The sequence below is a fragment of the Nelumbo lutea genome, chromosome 2 (genome assembly GCF_056320005.1).
Source record: "Nelumbo lutea isolate HS-2025 chromosome 2, American lotus-T2T, whole genome shotgun sequence".
Taxonomy (NCBI): domain Eukaryota; kingdom Viridiplantae; phylum Streptophyta; class Magnoliopsida; order Proteales; family Nelumbonaceae; genus Nelumbo; species Nelumbo lutea.
The window spans coordinates 14,652,862-14,672,735 of NC_142685.1; the positions used below are offsets into that span (position 1 = coordinate 14,652,862).

At 35.6% G+C, this 19,874-nt stretch overlaps 2 protein-coding genes across 3 annotated transcripts; one reads left to right on the forward strand and one right to left on the reverse strand.

Moving 5' to 3' along the window:
* The first annotated feature begins 1,243 nt into the window (after positions 1-1,243).
* LOC148868730 (Chaperone DnaJ-domain superfamily protein) lies at positions 1,244-11,005 on the forward strand. 2 transcript variants are annotated; one of them, XM_088968996.1, is made up of 5 exons: positions 1,247-1,968; positions 8,143-8,296; positions 9,033-9,065; positions 9,204-9,298; positions 10,355-11,005. In XM_088968996.1, exons 1-5 carry the CDS (start codon positions 1,594-1,596, stop codon positions 10,589-10,591), a joined length of 894 nt encoding a protein of 297 aa, XP_088825122.1. In that variant the 5' UTR covers positions 1,247-1,593; the 3' UTR covers positions 10,592-11,005. The 2 variants fall into 2 exon arrangements, with proteins under 2 accessions (XP_088825123.1, XP_088825122.1); XM_088968997.1 differs by lacking the exon at positions 9,033-9,065 and having other exon boundaries at positions 1,244-1,968.
* A 369-nt stretch (positions 11,006-11,374) lies between these two features.
* TOC75-III (translocon at the outer envelope membrane of chloroplasts 75-III) lies at positions 11,375-18,525 on the reverse strand. Its single transcript, XM_088970419.1, has 7 exons — positions 17,111-18,525; positions 16,774-16,995; positions 16,523-16,630; positions 16,239-16,430; positions 15,886-16,134; positions 13,243-13,497; positions 11,375-11,963 (listed from the first exon to the last, which is right to left on the reverse strand). Exons 1-7 carry the CDS (start codon positions 18,317-18,319, stop codon positions 11,724-11,726), a joined length of 2,475 nt encoding a protein of 824 aa, XP_088826545.1. The 5' UTR covers positions 18,320-18,525; the 3' UTR covers positions 11,375-11,723.
* Between the last annotated feature and the right edge of the window lie 1,349 nt (positions 18,526-19,874).

The following is a 19,874-nucleotide window of genomic DNA, read 5'->3' on the forward strand; positions in this document are numbered from 1 at the left end:
ATTACAAAAATACAATAAATACTAAAAATATATTAACTTAGTCAATAAATAGTATAATCTCAAATAATAGTTTAATCTCTACTAAATATTAATCAATAACTTATAACATAAACACAATAAATACAATAAGTACAATAAATTAAATTTAAAATTTTCACAATAGTAATTTAATCTCCAATAATTATTGATTTTTCTATTAAATAACTAAACAAAATATATTTATACATACTTATTGAAAATACAATTATCACAAAAGACAATAAATATTAATTTTAGTATATATAATTATATAATAAATCTAGATTAAGAGTTTAAAATTATTATTAATAAATATTATTTTTTTGAAAGTTATTTTCTCATATTATTACTTGATATAAGTGAATTTAATTATTTACAATATTATGTAAAAATATTAAATTATTATTATTTTTGATATTATGTTATAATTATTTTTCTACTTTTTAGATTTTTTTTAAATTTATTTATTTTAACTATTTAAAATCTAGTTATGATAAATATTTTTTTATTTAAAATATTTAGTTATTTAAATACTTAAATAATATGTAAAAAATTTAAGTTTTAAATATTAATTGTTTGTTGAATTTAATTATCCATAACATCATAATTTATACTATGATTACATAATTTCATTATTAAATTTGTAATATATTAAATTATTATTAATTTAACTATATGTTATATTTATTTTTTGTTATTTGAATGTTATTTATTTAAAGCCATTACATATTATTAATTATTTTAAAACATTAAAATTGATAATTTCGAAAAAATAATTTAAATTGTTATTACATAATTTCGTGATATATTTTATGAAAATATAAAATTATTTTTTGTATTTTTAATAAAATTTTTAAAGTTATTTTATGATTTTGTTAGAATATTTAAATAATTTTTAATTTTTTAATCCAAAATTTCTTTAGATAGATATAGATAAAAAGTAGGGGAGAGGATAAATAAGAATTAGAGATAATTTAGGAGATAAACTCTATACTAAATTAGAGATAAATAGGAATTAGAGATAATTTAGAAGATAAATAGGAATTAGAGATAATTTTGGAGCAAATGAGGGATAATGGGGGAGGTAGTTTAGAAGTAATTTTAGGAGGAGATTATTTAGGTTATTGAGAAAGTGTTTCTCATTGATTGTTTAAAAAATAACATAAAATTAAGAAAATCAAAAAAAAGAAAAAAATATATAAATAATTTCTATCAAAAGAGACATGTTGAGAACCAGTTTTAAGGAGCCCGTATCTACCTTAAGTCGTGAACCTTAGAATTATGTTTGAATTCCTAGTTTCCTACTCTACCTGATCGGAATCCGATCTACACTCGACAGACCATTTTTTTTTTGGGATGTTCCGTGAATCCTGATGGTGAGAGAGAGAGCCATAGAGGTGGTAAGAAGCGGGATTAAACAAAACAGAGCCACGAATTTAAATACATCGCATGAGGCTGAGGCTTGTATTGCAAACTGTAAAGCCAAAGCCTAAAGGCAACGGGTCAGACATCATCCCCCGGATCGAACCCGATATTTGATCGAAGAATGAGATAAAGGAGAATCCATCCACTCCCATGTCCATGAATATGCATGGAATCTCTGTCCCTCTTACTGTACCACTTATCACACTCTCTCGTAGTCGTAGTCCGCCTTCAACCCAATTTGCTCAGGGTTGTTTTCTCTACCTCACGAAGCAAGCAATAGCTTCGATACCCCTTTCCACATATGGCCATAGGAGTGGTTTCAAGCTTCTTGTCTTCGCTCCACATTCCCTTTCTCCTAGTTTTAACAACACCAAGAAGCGAAGTAGTAACCATGTTCATTTGAGAGCGAGCCGTAGAGAGTCTCCTTACGAGGTGCTAGGTGTTTCTCCCTCTGCAACCCCTGGAGAAATCAAAAGGGCTTATCGTAAACTTGCTCTGAAGTTCCACCCTGATGTCAACAAAGAGGTACGAACTCCTCCTATGAGCTCTCAATTTAGTTATATCGAATGCTCCAACGATATGTCTATGTTTCTGACCCGGAATTGAGGTTTTGTGGCTCTCTCTACTTCTCGGATGATCTCTGCTTTACCCGGTAATCCAAGTTTAAAGAAACCCCCTTAGTTCTTGGGTTAGGATATGAGGCCTATATGTAATTCGTATTTGAAATCTTTTAGTTTAGGGTAAAAGTTCATTTCGGTAATTATATGATTTCAATTAGGTATCAAGAGGAACCTTTGCAAAATTCCACATGATAAATGCATTAGATATGAAATAGTTATTTGGAAATAAGAGGAAATTACAGTAACATAGTTTGAACTTCTTTTCCGACGTTACAAATCACTGCATCTTTATTCTTCTTAATATAAATTTTTTTTATTAAAAATAAAGAAAAAATGAGATCCCCTTACTCTTCATCCTCCTCCCCCTCCTTCTCCTAACCCCCTCCTCTTAAGGAGGCTTGCGCCTCCTTGTGTTCGGGAGGCTTACGCCACTTGCCTTCTGAATTATGCCTCACGCCTCTAGGTAGTCTCTAGGTAGTGGAACTCCATCATGCCTCGGCGTTTTACAAAATTGCTTCCTACTGTTGAATGTGCTCCATCGGTTTCACCAGTCACTCCTTCACCACATATACTCTAACAAGTGCGACTCTTTCTATGGATACTTAGCTGCTCTGAAAAAGTAGGAAAAACGGAGCAGCAAGTTTTTTTTTCTTGTTTTTCTTTTTTTTTTTTTTTTTTGCATTTTCTGATCTATGAAAAGCTTAAACAGGAACCACCTCAGACTTCTAAAACATGGCCCTTCATTGTATTCTTTGATGAAAACAAATTTTCCACCACATGAAAGATCATCAACCTGCTACAACAATCAACCGACCATATATTTTACTTTACCTAGGAGTGATTTATGTTTTTTTGAAGCCCCTTTCCCTAGGAATTGGTTGGGATTAGATTTAAGGCAGAGTACTTGAAGTAACCAATGGTGTATATGTAGTATAGATATAAATGACCAGCTAGTGTGCAAGATAAGTGCCATTTTTTGCATCAAACATTATGTGGCAACAAAGGCAACATTTTAGACCTTTTTTTGTGAGAAAACATTACCTGCGTGTGGAACAACTCAACTACCCTCCAGTGATTTTTTAACACGCCAGTGTGTTAATCAGGTACCGGTGTGACATGATATTTTGTCTTTTCCACCATGCCACTGGGGGTCGTTGAGTTGTTCTGTGGCCCTGGCCGCAGGTAACTCTTCCTCCTTTTTTGTGGATACACAATGTAGAATTCAAAAATATGAACTATTTTAGTGCTATATACTTTTCCATAGATGTTTCTGCAAGTCTATGTTTTCTCATCTTGCCAAGTCAGACCCTTTGACACATGTTAGATTCTAATTTGTGTCCATGTTCATGTGATACTGTGTATAGGCTATGGTGAATTTCAAAGGTGAATGGGCACTTATTGTAAGTGGATATATTTACTGGAACTTTGGAAGGCATATAGATCATTTGCAATGTGGAAGGAAAGGGTGTGTTAATCAAAACTGTTGATTAGTTGCGTAGTCTTTATATGGGCAATGTTTGCAGTGTCAATTCTGTGTCTTCAGTGTATCCTAGCCACTGGTTTAATGCTTTTATTTTAGAACTCCTATAGGAAATTCTTTATTTTGCAAAATTGGCAGGGATTGTTACGTTAATATTTGTAGATAGGAAATTCTAGTAGGTTTGAAGCTGTTTTCAGCTTTTAAGGTTGAAGACTTCTTCAGGGTTTGGGGACTTATTGCTGCTTCATCATCTACGAGACGACAGTTTGTTGAGACTTGGTCCCCTCCAACAGATGGTTGGAAGAAGCTAAACTTTGATGGGAGTTGTGTGGGTAACCCAGGCCCTTCAGGTATTGAGGGGGCCATTAGAGACGAAAATGGTTCCATCATTGCCTTGTACTCTGGTCCTGTGGAGGTGGGTGATGTGACAAGGGCAGAGTTTCTAGCTGCAGTATATGGGCTTGAGAAGGCTAAAGAGTTGGGGATAAATAGACTGGTCATCGAGGGAGACTAAAAAACTGTGATAAAATGGTTGCAGAAAGCTTAGCAAAACAAGGGGCTCAAAGAACATATATGTTTTGGGCACATTTGTCATTCTGTACTGGGTCAGCTTACTATGCTGATTTCTTTTGTAACTTCTTGTTGTATCCTAAAGTATTTTTAACAAATAAAATTTTTCAATGTTATTGATAAAAGAAAATTCTAGTAGGCATTCATCTGGAATGTTGTTCTCAAGTAAAAATAGATTAAAAAAATGAAACTATAGTATTTTCTTTTGTTATCTTAAAACAAAATCTTAAGTAGTTTGAAAATAACTGGGATTGGGATAAAAGATTACCGACTAAAAGAAAGGGATAAAAGAAAGGAGAGCAAAAAAAACAATAACGTTTAAAACATAAAATTGTGTTTAGTGCTCATACCATGCTAAATAATCATGCATTAATACTTGCACTGTAATTACATCATGGACTACCACATTCTACTAGAAACTATTTAGCAATCAAATGTACATATTTATGTTTTAATTTGTTACATTTTAGAAGACGATCACTTCATATTCCAAGTCACTTATTCTTATTCACCTTGTTGGTATTATTCTTGTTGAAGTGATGTAGCTGGACATTTCTAACTACATAACTAAATGTAAAAACAATGTTTTGGTCATATATAAAAGAATTTTATTATATAAACTCCATAGAACTAAATTGACTATGGAAAAGAAAATTAGAGGCTGAAAGTAAATACTCTAATGAATGCAATAAAAAAAAATTGGTAATTCCACATTACTTTAAAATTATAAGGGAATAAAATGGAGTTCATTTTTATAAGATTGAAGTCATTAGCAACACAGAAATGGTATTTAATTCAATGGTTTATCTTCTTCCTCCTTTAGAATTGGGAATCTAACACCATATTGTTGCAATTAGACTTACAGGAAAGACAGCTAGATCTTGCTAATATCAGATATTAAAAAAAAGGCAGGAAGGCAAGAATACACCATTTCTCCTGCATCTATTGGGCTTTGCAAGTTGAATTTTGAAGGTTTCAGCCTTGATAAACCTGGGAACTCGGCAATAAGGCAATGGGATTCCCGGCAAGCAGAAATTCTGCACACACTGTGCAAGCCACACTTTGGGAACATCTCCCCATGAATTTAACATATATGAATGGGATATATTCTCAATGTGTGGCTGGATTCTATGTGGGCAGCGCTTTTGCTTGCAGGAGATCCGGGTTCAACAATAGGAGGGGTATTTAGAAACCATAATGGTGAAATAACTTCTGGTCCTGTGGGGATAGGATAGTCTTCATGTTCTGGATGACTATCTTTTCTTTAAGGCCTTAGGCTAGGGTGTTCATCTGGCTACTCATGTACACAGGTGAAGGGATATTCCAAGTTGTAATTGGTTTGTTGAGAAATAACTTGATTCCATGGCAGCAATAGCGTTGTATGTATTATAGAAGCAATATCTTTGGCATGTAATCTGCAAGCTTCCTTCTTATGGGTACAGAGATCTGCAAAATTGCAAATGATATGGTGGATTCCTTACCAGATGGGGAATGCAGACAAAGTAGCTATATTGGGAGCCATTGCCCTACCATAGCATTTGAGTTGTTTAGGTGGGTTTTATATGTTAATTGTGGGAGAGTAGCAAGAGGACTAGTTCTCATATTCTTTCTTTCTTTACTTCCCTATTCTCTTTGGAGGATGTCGTTACCCTCCAAATTGAAGTTGTATAGTTTATTTTTGTCTTACATAATTAAAATCTATGATAAGCTACAACTCCAAAAAAGGACAAAAAGCAGTAAATAACCTGGACAAGAGAGAGAGAGAGAGAGAGAGAGAGAGAGAGGGTTATTTGGTTAGATTTTTTGAAAAATAAAACATAGAAAAAATAAATTTACAAAATACTCTCTTCTTTTGTTTTCCTCATTCTTTTCTTTTCATTTATTTGGTAATTTCATTTTTGTTTTTTTATTGTTTCACCCTTTTTTTGTTGTTGCAATAGTAATTGTTCTATTCTTAAGTTCCTTTTGTTGTATAAAACATTACTTGGTAACAAAGACAACATTTAGATCCTTTTCTAGGTATATAATGTTAGAATTCAAAAATTATGAACTATTTTAATAGTATATACTTTTCCATAGACAGAATGTTTTATCATCTTGATGAGTCAGAATCTTGGACACATGTTGAGTTCCAACTCACAAGTCCTTGTCCATGCAACACTGTTTGCAAGGGGTAATATATCAAGTATTGTCAGAATTATCTGAAGCTTGGCTGAGAAAATAGAGACACTGCTTCACTTAATCTGGTAGTTCTGATTCATTAAAATCACGACCTTTCCAGAACTGTTAAGTTGCTTTCTCTACTGGTCTCCGTTTTATGTTGTAACTTTTCAACTGTAGAGCCTTCTGAAACAGATAGGAACACAACTGTAATTTTATGAAAATTTTATTATAAAGCACCACCAATCATCCAGATCTAATTTTTCTAACCAAATCCACCATTGTATGCATCCCACCGTAAGTCCTTAATATGAGTTGGAATAATAACAAAGGAGCAGAATGGTCTTGAGAATAAATGTTTTTAGCTATACTTTTCTTTTATGAAATTTTTTTATATCCCTTGTACATCAAAAGAAATGCAGAAATAAGAAAAATCATTTTATGCATCATTTTGGATGGTGAAGAAAATAATGAGAGCCATCATTTTGGGAGGAAAGGAACTTAAGAATCTTTGAGGATAAGGAAAGAAGCAAGGAAGTAATCTTGGAGACTGTTACAGTTAGAGTGGCTCATTGGGTGAAGACTTTGAAACTATTCTCTGATTTCTCAATTGAAGACCTTTTTGAAACTGGGGTCTATTGCCCCTTCTTCTTCTAGGAGTCAAAAGGTCTTGGATGTTGGTCTCCCCCAAGTGAAGGTTGGGTGAAACTTAATTCTGATGGAAGTAGTTTTGATAATCCGGGTCCCTCTGGAATTGGAGGAGTGATTAGGGATGGGAGTGGGAACATTTGTGGCTTGTTTTTGGGGCCTATTGAGCAGGGTGGTTCAATGAAAGCCAAGTTCATGGTGGCTATTGTTGGAGTGCAAAAATCCAAGGAAATGGGGATTACAAGATGATAGTAGAACTGTAGAAGGGGACTCAAAAATAATCATTGACTGGCTGAAAAAAGAAGGGGTATTATGGCACTTCAGAAATGAATTCAGGCGGTTCAAGATGCTATCAAGGCATGTGCAAATTCAGTTAAGATGGGTTAGGAGGTCTGCTAATGGTTTGGCAGATGTTTTTAGCTAAAAAAGGAGTGAATAGACATCATTTGTTTTGGGCTCAATGTTGGGTGGTGGGATTATTTGCTGTAATGGGTGTTATTTTTAACACTCGAAAGATTGCTGTAGTAGTCCTAGGTTTAGTACAAAATTTCAAGAAAAGAAAAAGAAAAAAGAACAGAGGAGAGGAAGAAGAAGAAAAGGAGAAGAGAAGAAAGAATGATAGGAAGAGAGAGCAGAATGAATAGGTTCTGCCGCCCCTTCATTGGCTATTATATGACTTAATAAAAAGATGATACAATGACAAAAATACCCCCGTTGACTGTAAAAGAGAAAAACAAGAACAGCAACCTGGAATAATTACAAATAAAGATGGGGAGCATATAACTGCATATAAAATATATAAAAACAATTAAATATCCCTGTCTACATCTCTACATTAACAACTTGTACTCTTCTCATTTTAAGCTCTAATAAAGTTCTTCGAGTCGCTAATCAAAAAAAAAAAAAGCCATCTATAAATAAATGATGAAGATGGTTATCCAACAAAGGAAGTTTTGGACCAGGAAATGCTTAAAGAAGTTATTATTAGATGGGGTATCCCGTCTTATCAAGAAGGCCTTGGTTTCCTTTTGCTAGATTTGGTATAATAAATTTTAGATCATATGGATGGTTCTTGTATAGTTGTATAGCTAGGCATAGCCCTTTGGGTACTCCGTACTCCATTAGACTGAAACAAAATAACTTTATCTAGAAATTGCTGCTGATTTCTTTTTATACTACTTATATTCCATTTAGGTCAACAGCTTCCGTTTGATTATACAGGAAAATGCTCAGGAGAAATTCATGAGGATAAAACATGCATACAATACATTGCTGAATTCTGAAACTCGAAAGCATTATGATTCTGGAAGTCAGGCATACAATTACTCCAGATCGCAAGCTGAAAGAAACCAAGATGATGAGTTCTATGGATTTGGTATTGACTCCTTTACCGAAACCCATATGGTTTATGGCATACTTGTTTTGAATTATATGATATGGATTCAACTATGATATGGAAAAGAATATGATATTAGAAAAGCAACTGACCAGTAAACTAGAATCATAAAGGTGGTAGCAAATCAGGTGTTATTTATCAAGATTCATGGGTGGCTTTTGATTGATCAAAACTCTTTCCATACCATATCTTTGTCACATCATAGGTTTTCCCATATGATATACATTGCATGCAGTTCAACACAAAACTTTTCAATGCAACAGCATCAAATGGAATTAGGATGCTAGCATCACACGCATATGTGGATCACATGTCATTATGGATCACACTTAATAGAAAATTTATGGAGCAAAAATTAGATGAGTTAGTTGACTCTATCTGGCTATTTCTCGATGCTTTTTGACAATAAGAATATATGGTCAAGATTCACATAAAAAACTTAGTTTGAGCTTTGAACTCTTGGCTGATGAGTTGTGCCATTCACCCCATCAGGCCACCACAGAGAAAAAGTAAAAAATATAAATAAGTAGAGATCTCCTTAGTGTAATCCATCAAATACCGAGTCCTATTTCCCTGCTTGTGAGTTACATGTACTGCTGACCTGTGCCTAATATTACCTGAGGGCATGGTATTCTGACGTCATTCCATTTTGTATATTTTCCTCAAAAAGGTCAGGTTTTTTTAGTTTCTTATGCTTAACCCATTCATTCTGCAGGTAACTTTTTGAGGAATGTTCAAGTAACAATAGGTAGATTTGTTTTCATGTGATCACATGTAACTATAAATTTTCTCGTATCAATCTTAAATCTTATATGGTATTTTCATCTTTGTTACTAGAGAAAACCCATATTCGTATGTTTCATAACCTGATTTTCAATGATGACAGAGGACTTCTTTAGAGATCTCCAAACAGAACTTCAGAATTGGGAATCTAATGCTGGTTCACAACAGAAGCCGAAGAGCTTGTGGGAAGAACTGGCGGTGAGATATTTTCATTTTAGTAATTGTACCTTTCCATATGAAGTTAGTTTAAATGGACGTGGATATAGGAATCAGAATCAGACATATCTGATGTAGCAAGATGAAATGACTGAATGACATGTACAGATAAAAGTATATACATGGTTTTTGAACTATAACATCTTATACTTGAAAAGGGTCTTAAAGTTTATCTTTATTAGTTCTAGGCACGTGCATCAGGAGCCTGGATCTCCTGAAAGCAAAAGCTCTGAGAGCACGGCACCCAGCTGCACATCGGGAATATCTTCAACACATTTATGTTAAATTCATTGGGAGATGTTCCCAACGTCCGGCTGGATGCCTGTGCTTCATTGTTCGCAGTCTTTGCTTTCAGGAGATCCTTTCTTGTACATTAGCTGTTCATTTATATCAAATAAGAAAGATAAAATAATAAATGCCAAGTGTCCTTAAAGGATCTATGGAGTGCCAATCTAACATATTCTGACATGCACACTTCATTCATTTTGGGGAGTCCATTCATTACTGATTGAAGCTCAGTATTTTTTAAAATATAAAGGGGGAAGAAGTTTCAGTATTTTTATCTTATTGGCTAACATGCTGGTTTACTAGTATAAAACACGGACAAGAAGTCTGTATAGGATCCAAAGGTTCAGAGTATCGATAAATTAGCATAGTGAGAATTTACAGTATGGGTGATCATTTCAGCCCAGCCGTCCCGGTACCTAGGGCTGGGCCTAGGCTATATAGCCGGCCCTTATCATAGGTGCAAAGCAGGCACGGCCCATGATCACCCTACTTTACAGCATTTGATAATCTTCTTCATTTTTTATTGTTTTATTTGATAATTTGGTAAAGGAAATGCCACATCCAAAACAATAAAAAAGGTAAAATTATCATGATATTAGGTATTGCCGTATTGCTAACCCTGAAAAATGATGCATATCATAAGATATGCTGTGATTCATATTGATACTTTGAACCTTGATAGGACCTTAAACAAGAAAAAAGGATCTAGTATAAGAATATCACTGCTTACTATAATCTCTATTTTGGCAGGATATAGGGGAAGAATTTGTGGAGTTCCTGGAGAAAGAGCTAAACATCACTGATTTGAATGGCGAAGCAGAAAACAGCAATGAAGGGCCTCTTAAGGGTGGATCATTTGCAAAATCTGGGGCAGAGACAAAAGAAGAAGATATTGGAGATGAAACAGAGAAGAGTAGTAGCATTGAGGACAACATTGACGAAATTGAAGCCGCTCTTGCCCAGTTAAAAAAGGAGTTGGGGCTTTAAAAGATGCAGCTATGCCACTTTTGAGTTGGAGTAGAGAAGAAAGAAATTTGCCACAGTTTGTATCTCTTCACAAGGGTTGCAACTTGCAAGGTTTTTGAAACACGTGGTTCTCAGAATGTAACTTGGTTCCCTTTTCACAAATCCATTGGGAATATGGCAGGAGGCGAGGTGGGGAAGGCATTTGTGATGCGGAATATAGTCACACACATGCATACGGGCATCATCTCCATTTGTTTTCAAGTAGATTATACTAAACAGCCAGAAATCTATAGTCATGGGAACGAGCCTAAATCATTTCTGCCCATGAAGCATCATCACTTGTATATTTAAAATGATGTAGTCCTTTCTCAAGTATGTTATTATTGTAGTCTAGAATTCAATAATTCCTAATCGAAAGTTCCTTGTTTCGGAATTTATTAACTTGTCGATATACTATTAAAATAAATAAATAATTTGATATAGCCTCCACAACCCTTTCAGTTTAATCATAATTTACATCTTTGCTTAGGTTCAATTGTTTGGCCACGAATTCCTGCAGAAACCAGATCAAGTTGCAGACGCATGAGAATCCATTAATAATGCTGGTATCCAATGCTGGCATTGCAAAACAGTGTAAATCTCCACTCTCTAGAATCTAGATGAAAGGAAAGGCTTCCCGTTCATGCTTCGGTGAAAATAATTTAAACACGCAGTGTGAGTCTCCATCCATTCTTTTGCCAGGTTCTTTTACCACATCGGTGATTTAAATATCAGATTGCGATGTCTAATATTATAGTACTGGGGTTTCTTTTTATGCCTAAAAAGGCAGTTTCCATTCAATAATGCTCAGCAATACAAATGAAGTTGAAGTTGCTACAATCAAAAAGGGAAATTAAAGTGACAACAGTCAACAGAAAGAAAACCTAACACTTTAGTACTCGAGATTTTTTACTAGAATGAAAATGCATATGAACATATCTTACGGGAAACCTAAAATTAAAAAATAAAAAATAAAAACTTTAAGTTGATCTAATATAAAGTTTCTCACTCAACTTGTGGGCTCTAGATAAACTGTTCTCGCCTACCGCACCAATAGAAATTAATCTTAAGCAAAATTGAAACTAGATGTCTTAAAATCATACGATACTCTTCCTCAGAATCTCTCTCCGAATCGGAAAAATATTGCACCGGTGCCAGCATTATGATCAACAGCATATTCAGCTCGTACTAGACCTAACTTCATGCCAACACCATACGATGAGCCATTACCTGCTCGCCGGTAGAACTCTGTTGGGTTCCCCTTGACGTCCTTTGAACTTCCCAAATCGTTTCCATGTTCTGCAAATGCGTAAACGTGTGTTTTCCTCACAGGTATCCGTAGCTCAGCGGCAAGCTGCATCCAGGATAAAAGAGTTAAAAACGTATTTATGCCATACAAATTAATGATTTTGAAGTGTCAGTGAACAGTGAAGGTGCCAACTGGCCTGTTTGGTTGTAGCAGAGACATGAGATCAATTCCCGCCTTCACTCAGGTAGGGGATGGGGTGGAAACTTTTGACCCATCCACCTGCCCACCCAAACCCAATCATTTAAAATGTGGGGTTGAATATGGGTTGACTGACACACTGAATCCAATCAAAAGGGTTGGGTTATGGGTATCCATCTGGGTGAATGAAATAATTCATGTAAAATTTACATCACCGTCTTTTTTACATGTGTACTTCCATTCAGTCTATGACAAGTGTCTGATCACAAGTGTGGCCTCAAATGGATAGGTATTTACACACTGTAATAGGAAACACATCGCATACTGAATGGAAGTGCAAAGCCCCAGTATACAATTCACTCCTTGCTGGGAAAAAATTCAGACAACCCGGGGTTTGATCTTTGAAAGGACTAGATTTGGAGCCAACATAAGTCTCAGTTTGGAAAGAGTACAAATGCATATGTACACTACAAATACAAACAAAATAATACAAAAACAAAATACAAGGTTTTGCACTATACATATTTGCATTTGTACTCCTTCCAAACTGAGCCTAGGCTGTGTTTGGTTGCAATGCAAATAAATTTGCACTGATGCGAAACTGTGGCAGTGCAAATGATTTCAGTGTTCTAACCTATTCTGGTTTCAAAGTATAGCTTATTTTGTTTGATTGCATTACAAATGAAGTAAATTAAGAGATGAAACAGAATAAAGTAAAACCCAAAACAAAATCACACGAGAATTGTATTTATTTTATTTGCACTCCCATGCATTTGTACTAGTGCAAATAAAACTTCAGTGCAACCAAACACAGCCTAAGGAACAAAACCAATTGAATGAAGGTGAATGTCCAAAATTTTTCCAAAAAAGGTAAATGTCCGATCATGGATTGGATTATTTTATTTCACATGTTTCCTTGGCCATCTCAAAGAATGTTGCAGACTGCATAGTTCTGATGGCCCTAGTTGGAACCATGATGATAGCACCTGAGGTACAATCTGTAACATCTAAACCAAAATGGTAGAATGGGTGATTCTGGTGTCTCATTTTGGTCTATTTTAGTAAAAGAAGCCTTCTGAGCAACAATTGACAATTGTTACCTTTGCCTACCAATGCCTTGTACTGTCAATTGACACTCATTTTACAATTCATAGGGAATCCATTCTAGGTTTAAAATAATACCAACCTCCAGGATATTTCTGCAAGCTCCAAGCTCACCCATGTTGTAACCCCTCACAGAATAGGGCCCACCAAGAGTAAAAGCATCATAACTTGGGAGATCACCCACACAACCACCATAATGGCCATGAAGGACCAATACAGGGGGTGGTGGTTTTCCAGCACCTTCCTCTACTTGCTTCAACTGGATGAATTGGGTCACCGTTAGTTGGTGGCGATTAAAGAATGGGAACTTGCTGCCAATACCAAGGCCCTGATCCAGCTGCAGTTTATACATGGACAAGCATATTAATAGAGAAACTAAATGGTCTAGTAACTGCATAAATTATAGGAAAACTTGAATATGACTAAATTCACAGAGAACCAAGGATAACATGATTTACCAATACAATTATCATATCAATTATTATGACACTAACTAAACTACTTGTCTTTCGATTAAACCTTTTAATATCAACGGACAAAAATAATAGCCATTATTATAACAGAAATAGCTATTAGCAATAACAGATAAAATTCTACCAATCAAAAGAATGACAGTTAAAATTCTATAGAGGAATTCCAATCTGACAAAACACTTGGCTGTCTGCCATTATTAACATTATATTGGTTGCCATTTACACCATAAGAACAAAAAATGAACAGCCTTACGATGACATCAATAATAATAGTCTACCATAGTATGGAAATCCAATGTGCATTGTTCAGTGTTTTAGAAAGCACTGGAAGCTTACACCTGGAGGTGTACCTCCTGGTGAGGTGCTAAGAGAATGTGTAGAGGCACAAACACACTTAAGGCACACACCTCTAGCCTGGAGGCACTTAGAAAGGTGTACACCTCACCTCTTTGCACTTTTAAGCCAATTTTTTTAAATAAAAACATCATAAATAGAACTGGGGCACCATTTCACCATGTTCCTTTTTTTTTTTTTTTGATCAATCATTTCACCATGTTCCTCATTACATATTAACATAATACAGAGGAAGAAAACCCTCCAATGAAAACGGGGCACCATTGTTTTGATTGCTTTCAATGCTCTACATTTATTTGAATATGAAACAACACATTTTTTTATCTAAGCACCTATAATTTACCAATGGATATGGCATAAAACAAAATGGAATTGTGAAACAGGATTCATGTAGCCAACCCTATAGGATTAAGTTTTGGATGAGGATGAAGATTACAATTGTTTATGTTAATGTTATGCAATTTGATGTGAACCGTTAATTCTAAAACTTTGATTTGCAAGTTTGCAAGTGATGTGTTGATGGCTGATGGAAGTATGGATATGATACTTCAATTTTATATTCAACTATGATGCTTTTATTACTAGAAACCACAAATATAAAATTTTCTAGTTTCTCATAAAATTTTCCATTTTGGGACATTTAGTATATATATTTATTTATTTTAATTATTTATTATTTATAATTAAAAACATCATGCTTGGGGCGCTTATGCCTCTTGTTTTCTAGTTTACATTTTACACCTAGCACCTTAGTATATTGGAAAACCTCCAGGTTTTACAATAGAGGCCTTGTTTTTCTACAATTGGAATATTTTTAAATACTATAGTATCCACTTTTTATAATAAAACAAAATGTTCATAAATGGATAAAAGAAGTCTACAAGTATACAACCATTCTGGCCCCAGCTACAAATGAAGAAAACTCCCAACCAAGGTGCAAGAACACAAATTGAAATGCTAACATTCTTTTATCAGTAATTGAAATGCAAACATGGTATCAAACCAGCACTCTAATCTAACAACTGCACCCTGCACAACAAAATTCCGATTCTTCAACCAGACAGAATGAACCTACAAATATAATTAAGCGCAAGCAAGATAAAGAATAAAAAGCAACCAAATCCAGCAATGCAGAACCATGCAAACCCAACCGAGGCATCAACCAACTAGACAAATGATATCCTCAACATAAACCTACTCTTACCAATTTCAAACACCACGATAAAAGCAGCAACCCAATTAGCTAGCTTCCACTTCCCTTACTCATCTAACTCATCCATTATATTTTGTCCAGGCATATTCGACAGGAATTGTGTCATAGTTTATTATAGTGATATTAACTGAATATTGGCTGTTAAAATGTATCAATTCATATTCCACTCCACAGGAATTGTATTCTTTCAACATTTGGATCACAAAACAGGAGGCAAGCTTGCAATTTGCAGTTTCCAGGCCAATTTTTACCATAATTTTTTATTGGTAATTGACCACAAAATATATAAATACCCATATATTTAATTCAAGGATTCAAACAATTCCTTAAAATTCTGATGCTGCTGCTCAGAGGGAAAAAAACAATTCCTAGAGCAGTTAGAAGCTCTGCTTTCGAGAAATAAAGAGACAAATCAAATAGCCCATTTGGGATCTACGTAGGAATAAAAGTGCCTCCTTTCTAACTTTGTGCTAAACATAGCTTTGAAATTTCAATGTCCCTAGTAAGCTTTTTACTGCTAGAGCAGTACAAAACCTAGAAGACTTTCTTTTATGAAAGTACAAAAACTTCTACCAGCATGTTATTTTTCAATTGAGCAACTTATACAGAGTAATTTTCATATGATTTTTCTAAGGTGTAAAGAAATCAGTGTAACAAAGGCAGTCTGATCACATAAACTATTCACCTGAAACACATTCCTCTGACCAACGATTGCCCCATTGACAAATTTGGTGTTGTCGCGAGTAATGTTTGCCTGTGCAAATGCCATTCGATCAATACCAGTACCACTAAGGGTTGTTGGAGGCCCATCTGCACTGATTCCACCACTTGGCAATTGCCGCTGCCCATGTGCAGAAATATGGCTGCTTTCATCACGTGTTGTAATCTCTTCCATCACAATTCCATAAGTGAATTTACTCTGGCGGGTAAAGTTCTGCAATGTGCAAGAGAATTCAGAATGGCACTGTACTGCCTGAGTTTACATCTTCCAAGCTTGTATGGTTAATAAGATATTATAATGGAAGCATTACAACCCACCTCTGTGATATTGGCCTTGAAACCTGCTCGATCAACCCATATAGGTGGAACTTCATCCACGCCAGGTCCACCTGTGAATACTGGACTCAATTTCCTACTGTTGAAGCAGCTTGTACGAAAGGTACGGTTTCGGGGATTGTTAACACCATCAAGATATGGGTGGACATACTCAAGCTTGAAAGCAAGATCATCCTGAACAAGTATACAAGAAAATCATGGCACATGCTCTTAAGGGCATGTAAAAACTTAACACATATTATGTACATTTCAAATATATAAACTACCTGAGGATTGAAGAAGTTGCTGGTAGTTACTGAACCAAGAATGGATCTGTTTAGCCCCTTGATATTCCTATGCTCAAAGGAAACAGTTCCTGCAGGCTGGATTGAAGCCTGAAGAAGGAAAATTCCAACACTATCCATAATTAGCAAAAGGAAGATATGTATAATAGTTTATTGAGCTGTAAAACCTTCACAATGTGCAATTGTGAATTTATGATATAACCAACAAATTTCAAGAGATGTTATTTAAATACCAGAGTAGGGCGACCTTGACGCCCAGGCACAATACTCCATTCCGTGCTGACTTCAGCTGTCTTTTGTTCAAGCTCCTTAAGCTTTATCTCTACTATGATGCCTCCGTCATTCTTTTCATCCGGCCTTGGATTCACTTCAATATTGGAGAACAAAGCAAGCGAATTTATATTCCTGAGGGCTTGTTTCCCAGCTTCTATGTTAAAGACATGGCCTTGTCGAAGCTAGAGAACCGAGCGTTCAGCATTTGGGTTAGTAAACATATAAAGAAACAAACAACTAAGATATCAATCCAGGTGAATCTAAAGAAATATGCATTCAGAAACCAAAAACAGTTACCTGTTTGGGCAATTCTCTCCTCACAACTGCAAGTTGAGTGTTCCCCTCACAGACATTGCCCAGCTTGTCCTGGAACTGTATCACCAACTGCGTAATATCTCCCTCCACTACCTCACAGACAACCTCCCTAGTATTCAGATTTCCAAAATTCACCACCTGAGCGCATGCATATCCTTCGTCGTGGTACCACTTCTGGACCCGGTCCCGAATTCTCTGCAGCAACCTGGCGCTCACCTTCCCCTGCTCCCTCAACATCTGCAAGACCTCCCTGTGAACAGGGTGAGGCAACAAACAAGGTCTCGCCCTCTCAATCCTCCTCTTGTAATCTTTCTCCTGACTCCGAAAATACTCCAATTTCTCCTTATCGGTCATGTCAGGATCCATCTCGATCGGCTTTGTCTGTGGCATCAATCCAACATTAATGCAACGGAATGCATCGGCCGACTGCCAAGTGCTTTCTGTGAAAGATATCGTGACACCAATGGTTCCATCGGGCTTGGTCTTCCCCTCAAGATCAACTTTTTCGAACATTCCGCACGTAGCTAGGGTTTCGAGCTCCTTCTGAAGGTGCGCCTTAGTGTAGATACCACCAGGCCGGAGGGAGACCATCTCGAAGAAAGAATCTTCAGTGCCGACAGTCGTCCATCGCCGTCGATCAAAGAACAGAATCTCGGATACCTTGTATTTCTTGAGCCCACTAAGTTTGTTGAGTTGAACAACAATGTTGGCGGGAAGACCATGAGAGTCCCATTCTTGAGATTGGGATTCTTCTTCCTTGGCGATGGCAGAGGGAGATAATAGCCTCGACCAGAAATTTCCATTACCGTTACCTTCACCGCCATTCCAACCACCACCGCCTCCGCTGTCGCCGCCACCGGTGAAATCGCCATTGCCAGTACCATTACCAGAGACAGGGAGTATAGAACGGATGGAGGAAAGGTGGAAAAGGAGACCACTGGCAGCAGAGAATCCTAGGGTTTTGGTGATGGAGGAAAGGGTTTTGTATGATGATTTTGAGGCTTCTGGGTTTTGCGCGGAGGAGACTTGGCATTTGATAGTAGAAATAGAGGAGGATATAGCTGCGCTGTTGTTGTTAGTGGAGATGGTGGTGGCGGCGGTGGTGGTGGTGGCAGTGGCTATTCTACGCCGAGATCGGAGGGATGGGCCGAGGCCTGGGCTCAAGAGCTGCCCGGGAGCGTAGAACGCCATTGAGTGGGTGGAGATAAGGAAGAGGAGCGAGAGAGAAGAAAAAAAAAAGATTAGGGGAGAGGCAAGGACATACTGACATAGGTCTTCGCGATCTGGTCAAGAGAGGCGAGGCGAAATGGCCCGTAGAGGCGAGGCTTAGATTTTCAAAATCCTTTTGATTTTTTTTGGCTAAATTGCTTAAAACTCACTTGAAGATGCTAATCATTGCTGAAATCTTTTCTAACACAATTATAAATAAAATCTTTTGTTAGAATTTGCTAATAAGAGATATAAAAATATCTAAAACACTCGTACAAAGTCTCGTTCTTATTGAAAAAAATAATAATTCAAATTTTATAAAGAATAAAAAAAAAAGAAAATTTAAAAGTTGTAGCTTTACCTTTCATTAATTGATATGGAGGGCAAATTGGAAAAACAAATCAAATTCAGAAAAGATATTGAGAGGGCTTGAAAGAGAAAATTTAGAAAAGAAACATTTTCATTGAGAGTAACGATAAGGGCATTTTGAATATTTTTATACTTCTTTTTAGATGATTCTAACAAAGGGAGTTTACTTGCAATTATGTCAAAAATTTTAGGGGAAGTGATTGCCATTAGCAAATTCTGGGGGAGGTTTTAGCAATTTACTCTTTTTTTTAAATAAAAATCCTTTTAAGATATAAGTCCCTTTCTAATTTTTCTGTAACCATAGTTAACAAAAACGCATATATTAACACATACAAATGATTTTTATAGTAAAACTAAGTCAGAAATCATAGGGGAAGTGATTGCCATTACCAAACTCCGGGGAGGTTTTAGCAATTTACTCTTTTTTTTTAAATAAAAAGCCTTTGTAGATATAATTCGCTTTGTAATTTTTCTGTAATTATAATTAACAAAAACGCATATATTAACACGTAGAAATGATTTTTATAGTAAAACTATATAATAACATTTTATTATGTATATGTAGTTCAATATAAAATCCTTATAGTTTTTGATAGGCAAATGTGGTTGTCATACACTCGCACTTGTTAGAAGTTATAGCTTTCTATTTTTTGTTTTTACTTTAAGTAGAAAATGTATCAGCATTCTTGGATTAGTGGCTCAAACCACCAAGTGTTATAATATTGAGCATGGGGATGAGAATGACACTTTCAAGTGGAATAGCATGTTTGGACTCTTCTCTTTTAGATTTCTAATCTTTTGAGATATATTACAGATTTTTAGATTTCTTTGATTTTGTTTATAGTTAATGTAATAAAGATTACAATATAATTGAATAATTAACCTCTTTTAAAATTTGGCAATTATAGAAATTTTGCATCGTTTTATATTTTTATCATTTTTATTTTATTTATTTATTTTTGCTTAATGGCCTACAAATACTACAAGGTAAGGGTTAGCATGGGTCATTTCAGTTTGGCTCCAAGGTTGAACTGGGAAACTATATTGTAGGGTTTGGTTTCAAGTTTTTGGAATCAAAACTTATCCTATTGAGGTAGATTATATGACAATTATAGCACTAGTGGTTCCAGCCATGGTTTTGAAAAATTGGACCAGAAACTGAACCACT

Excerpts from the sequence above, each read along its gene's own strand:
- LOC148868730 (XM_088968996.1), top strand. The coding sequence starts at position 1,594 with ATGTCCATGAATATGCATGGAATCTCTGTCCCTCTTACTGTACCACTT. Across the intron at positions 8,297-9,032 it reads TGATGAGTTCTATGGATTTG|GTAACTTTTTGAGGAATGTT; the intron begins GTATTGACTCCT and ends TTCATTCTGCAG. Across the intron at positions 9,299-10,354 it reads GCTTGTGGGAAGAACTGGCG|GATATAGGGGAAGAATTTGT; the intron begins GTGAGATATTTT and ends CTATTTTGGCAG.
- TOC75-III (XM_088970419.1), bottom strand. The coding sequence starts at position 18,319 with ATGGCGTTCTACGCTCCCGGGCAGCTCTTGAGCCCAGGCCTCGGCCCA. Across the intron at positions 16,631-16,773 it reads GTCAAGGTCGCCCTACTCTG|GCTTCAATCCAGCCTGCAGG; the intron begins GTATTTAAATAA and ends TTCCTTCTTCAG. Across the intron at positions 16,135-16,238 it reads TCAAGGCCAATATCACAGAG|AACTTTACCCGCCAGAGTAA; the intron begins GTGGGTTGTAAT and ends TGCACATTGCAG.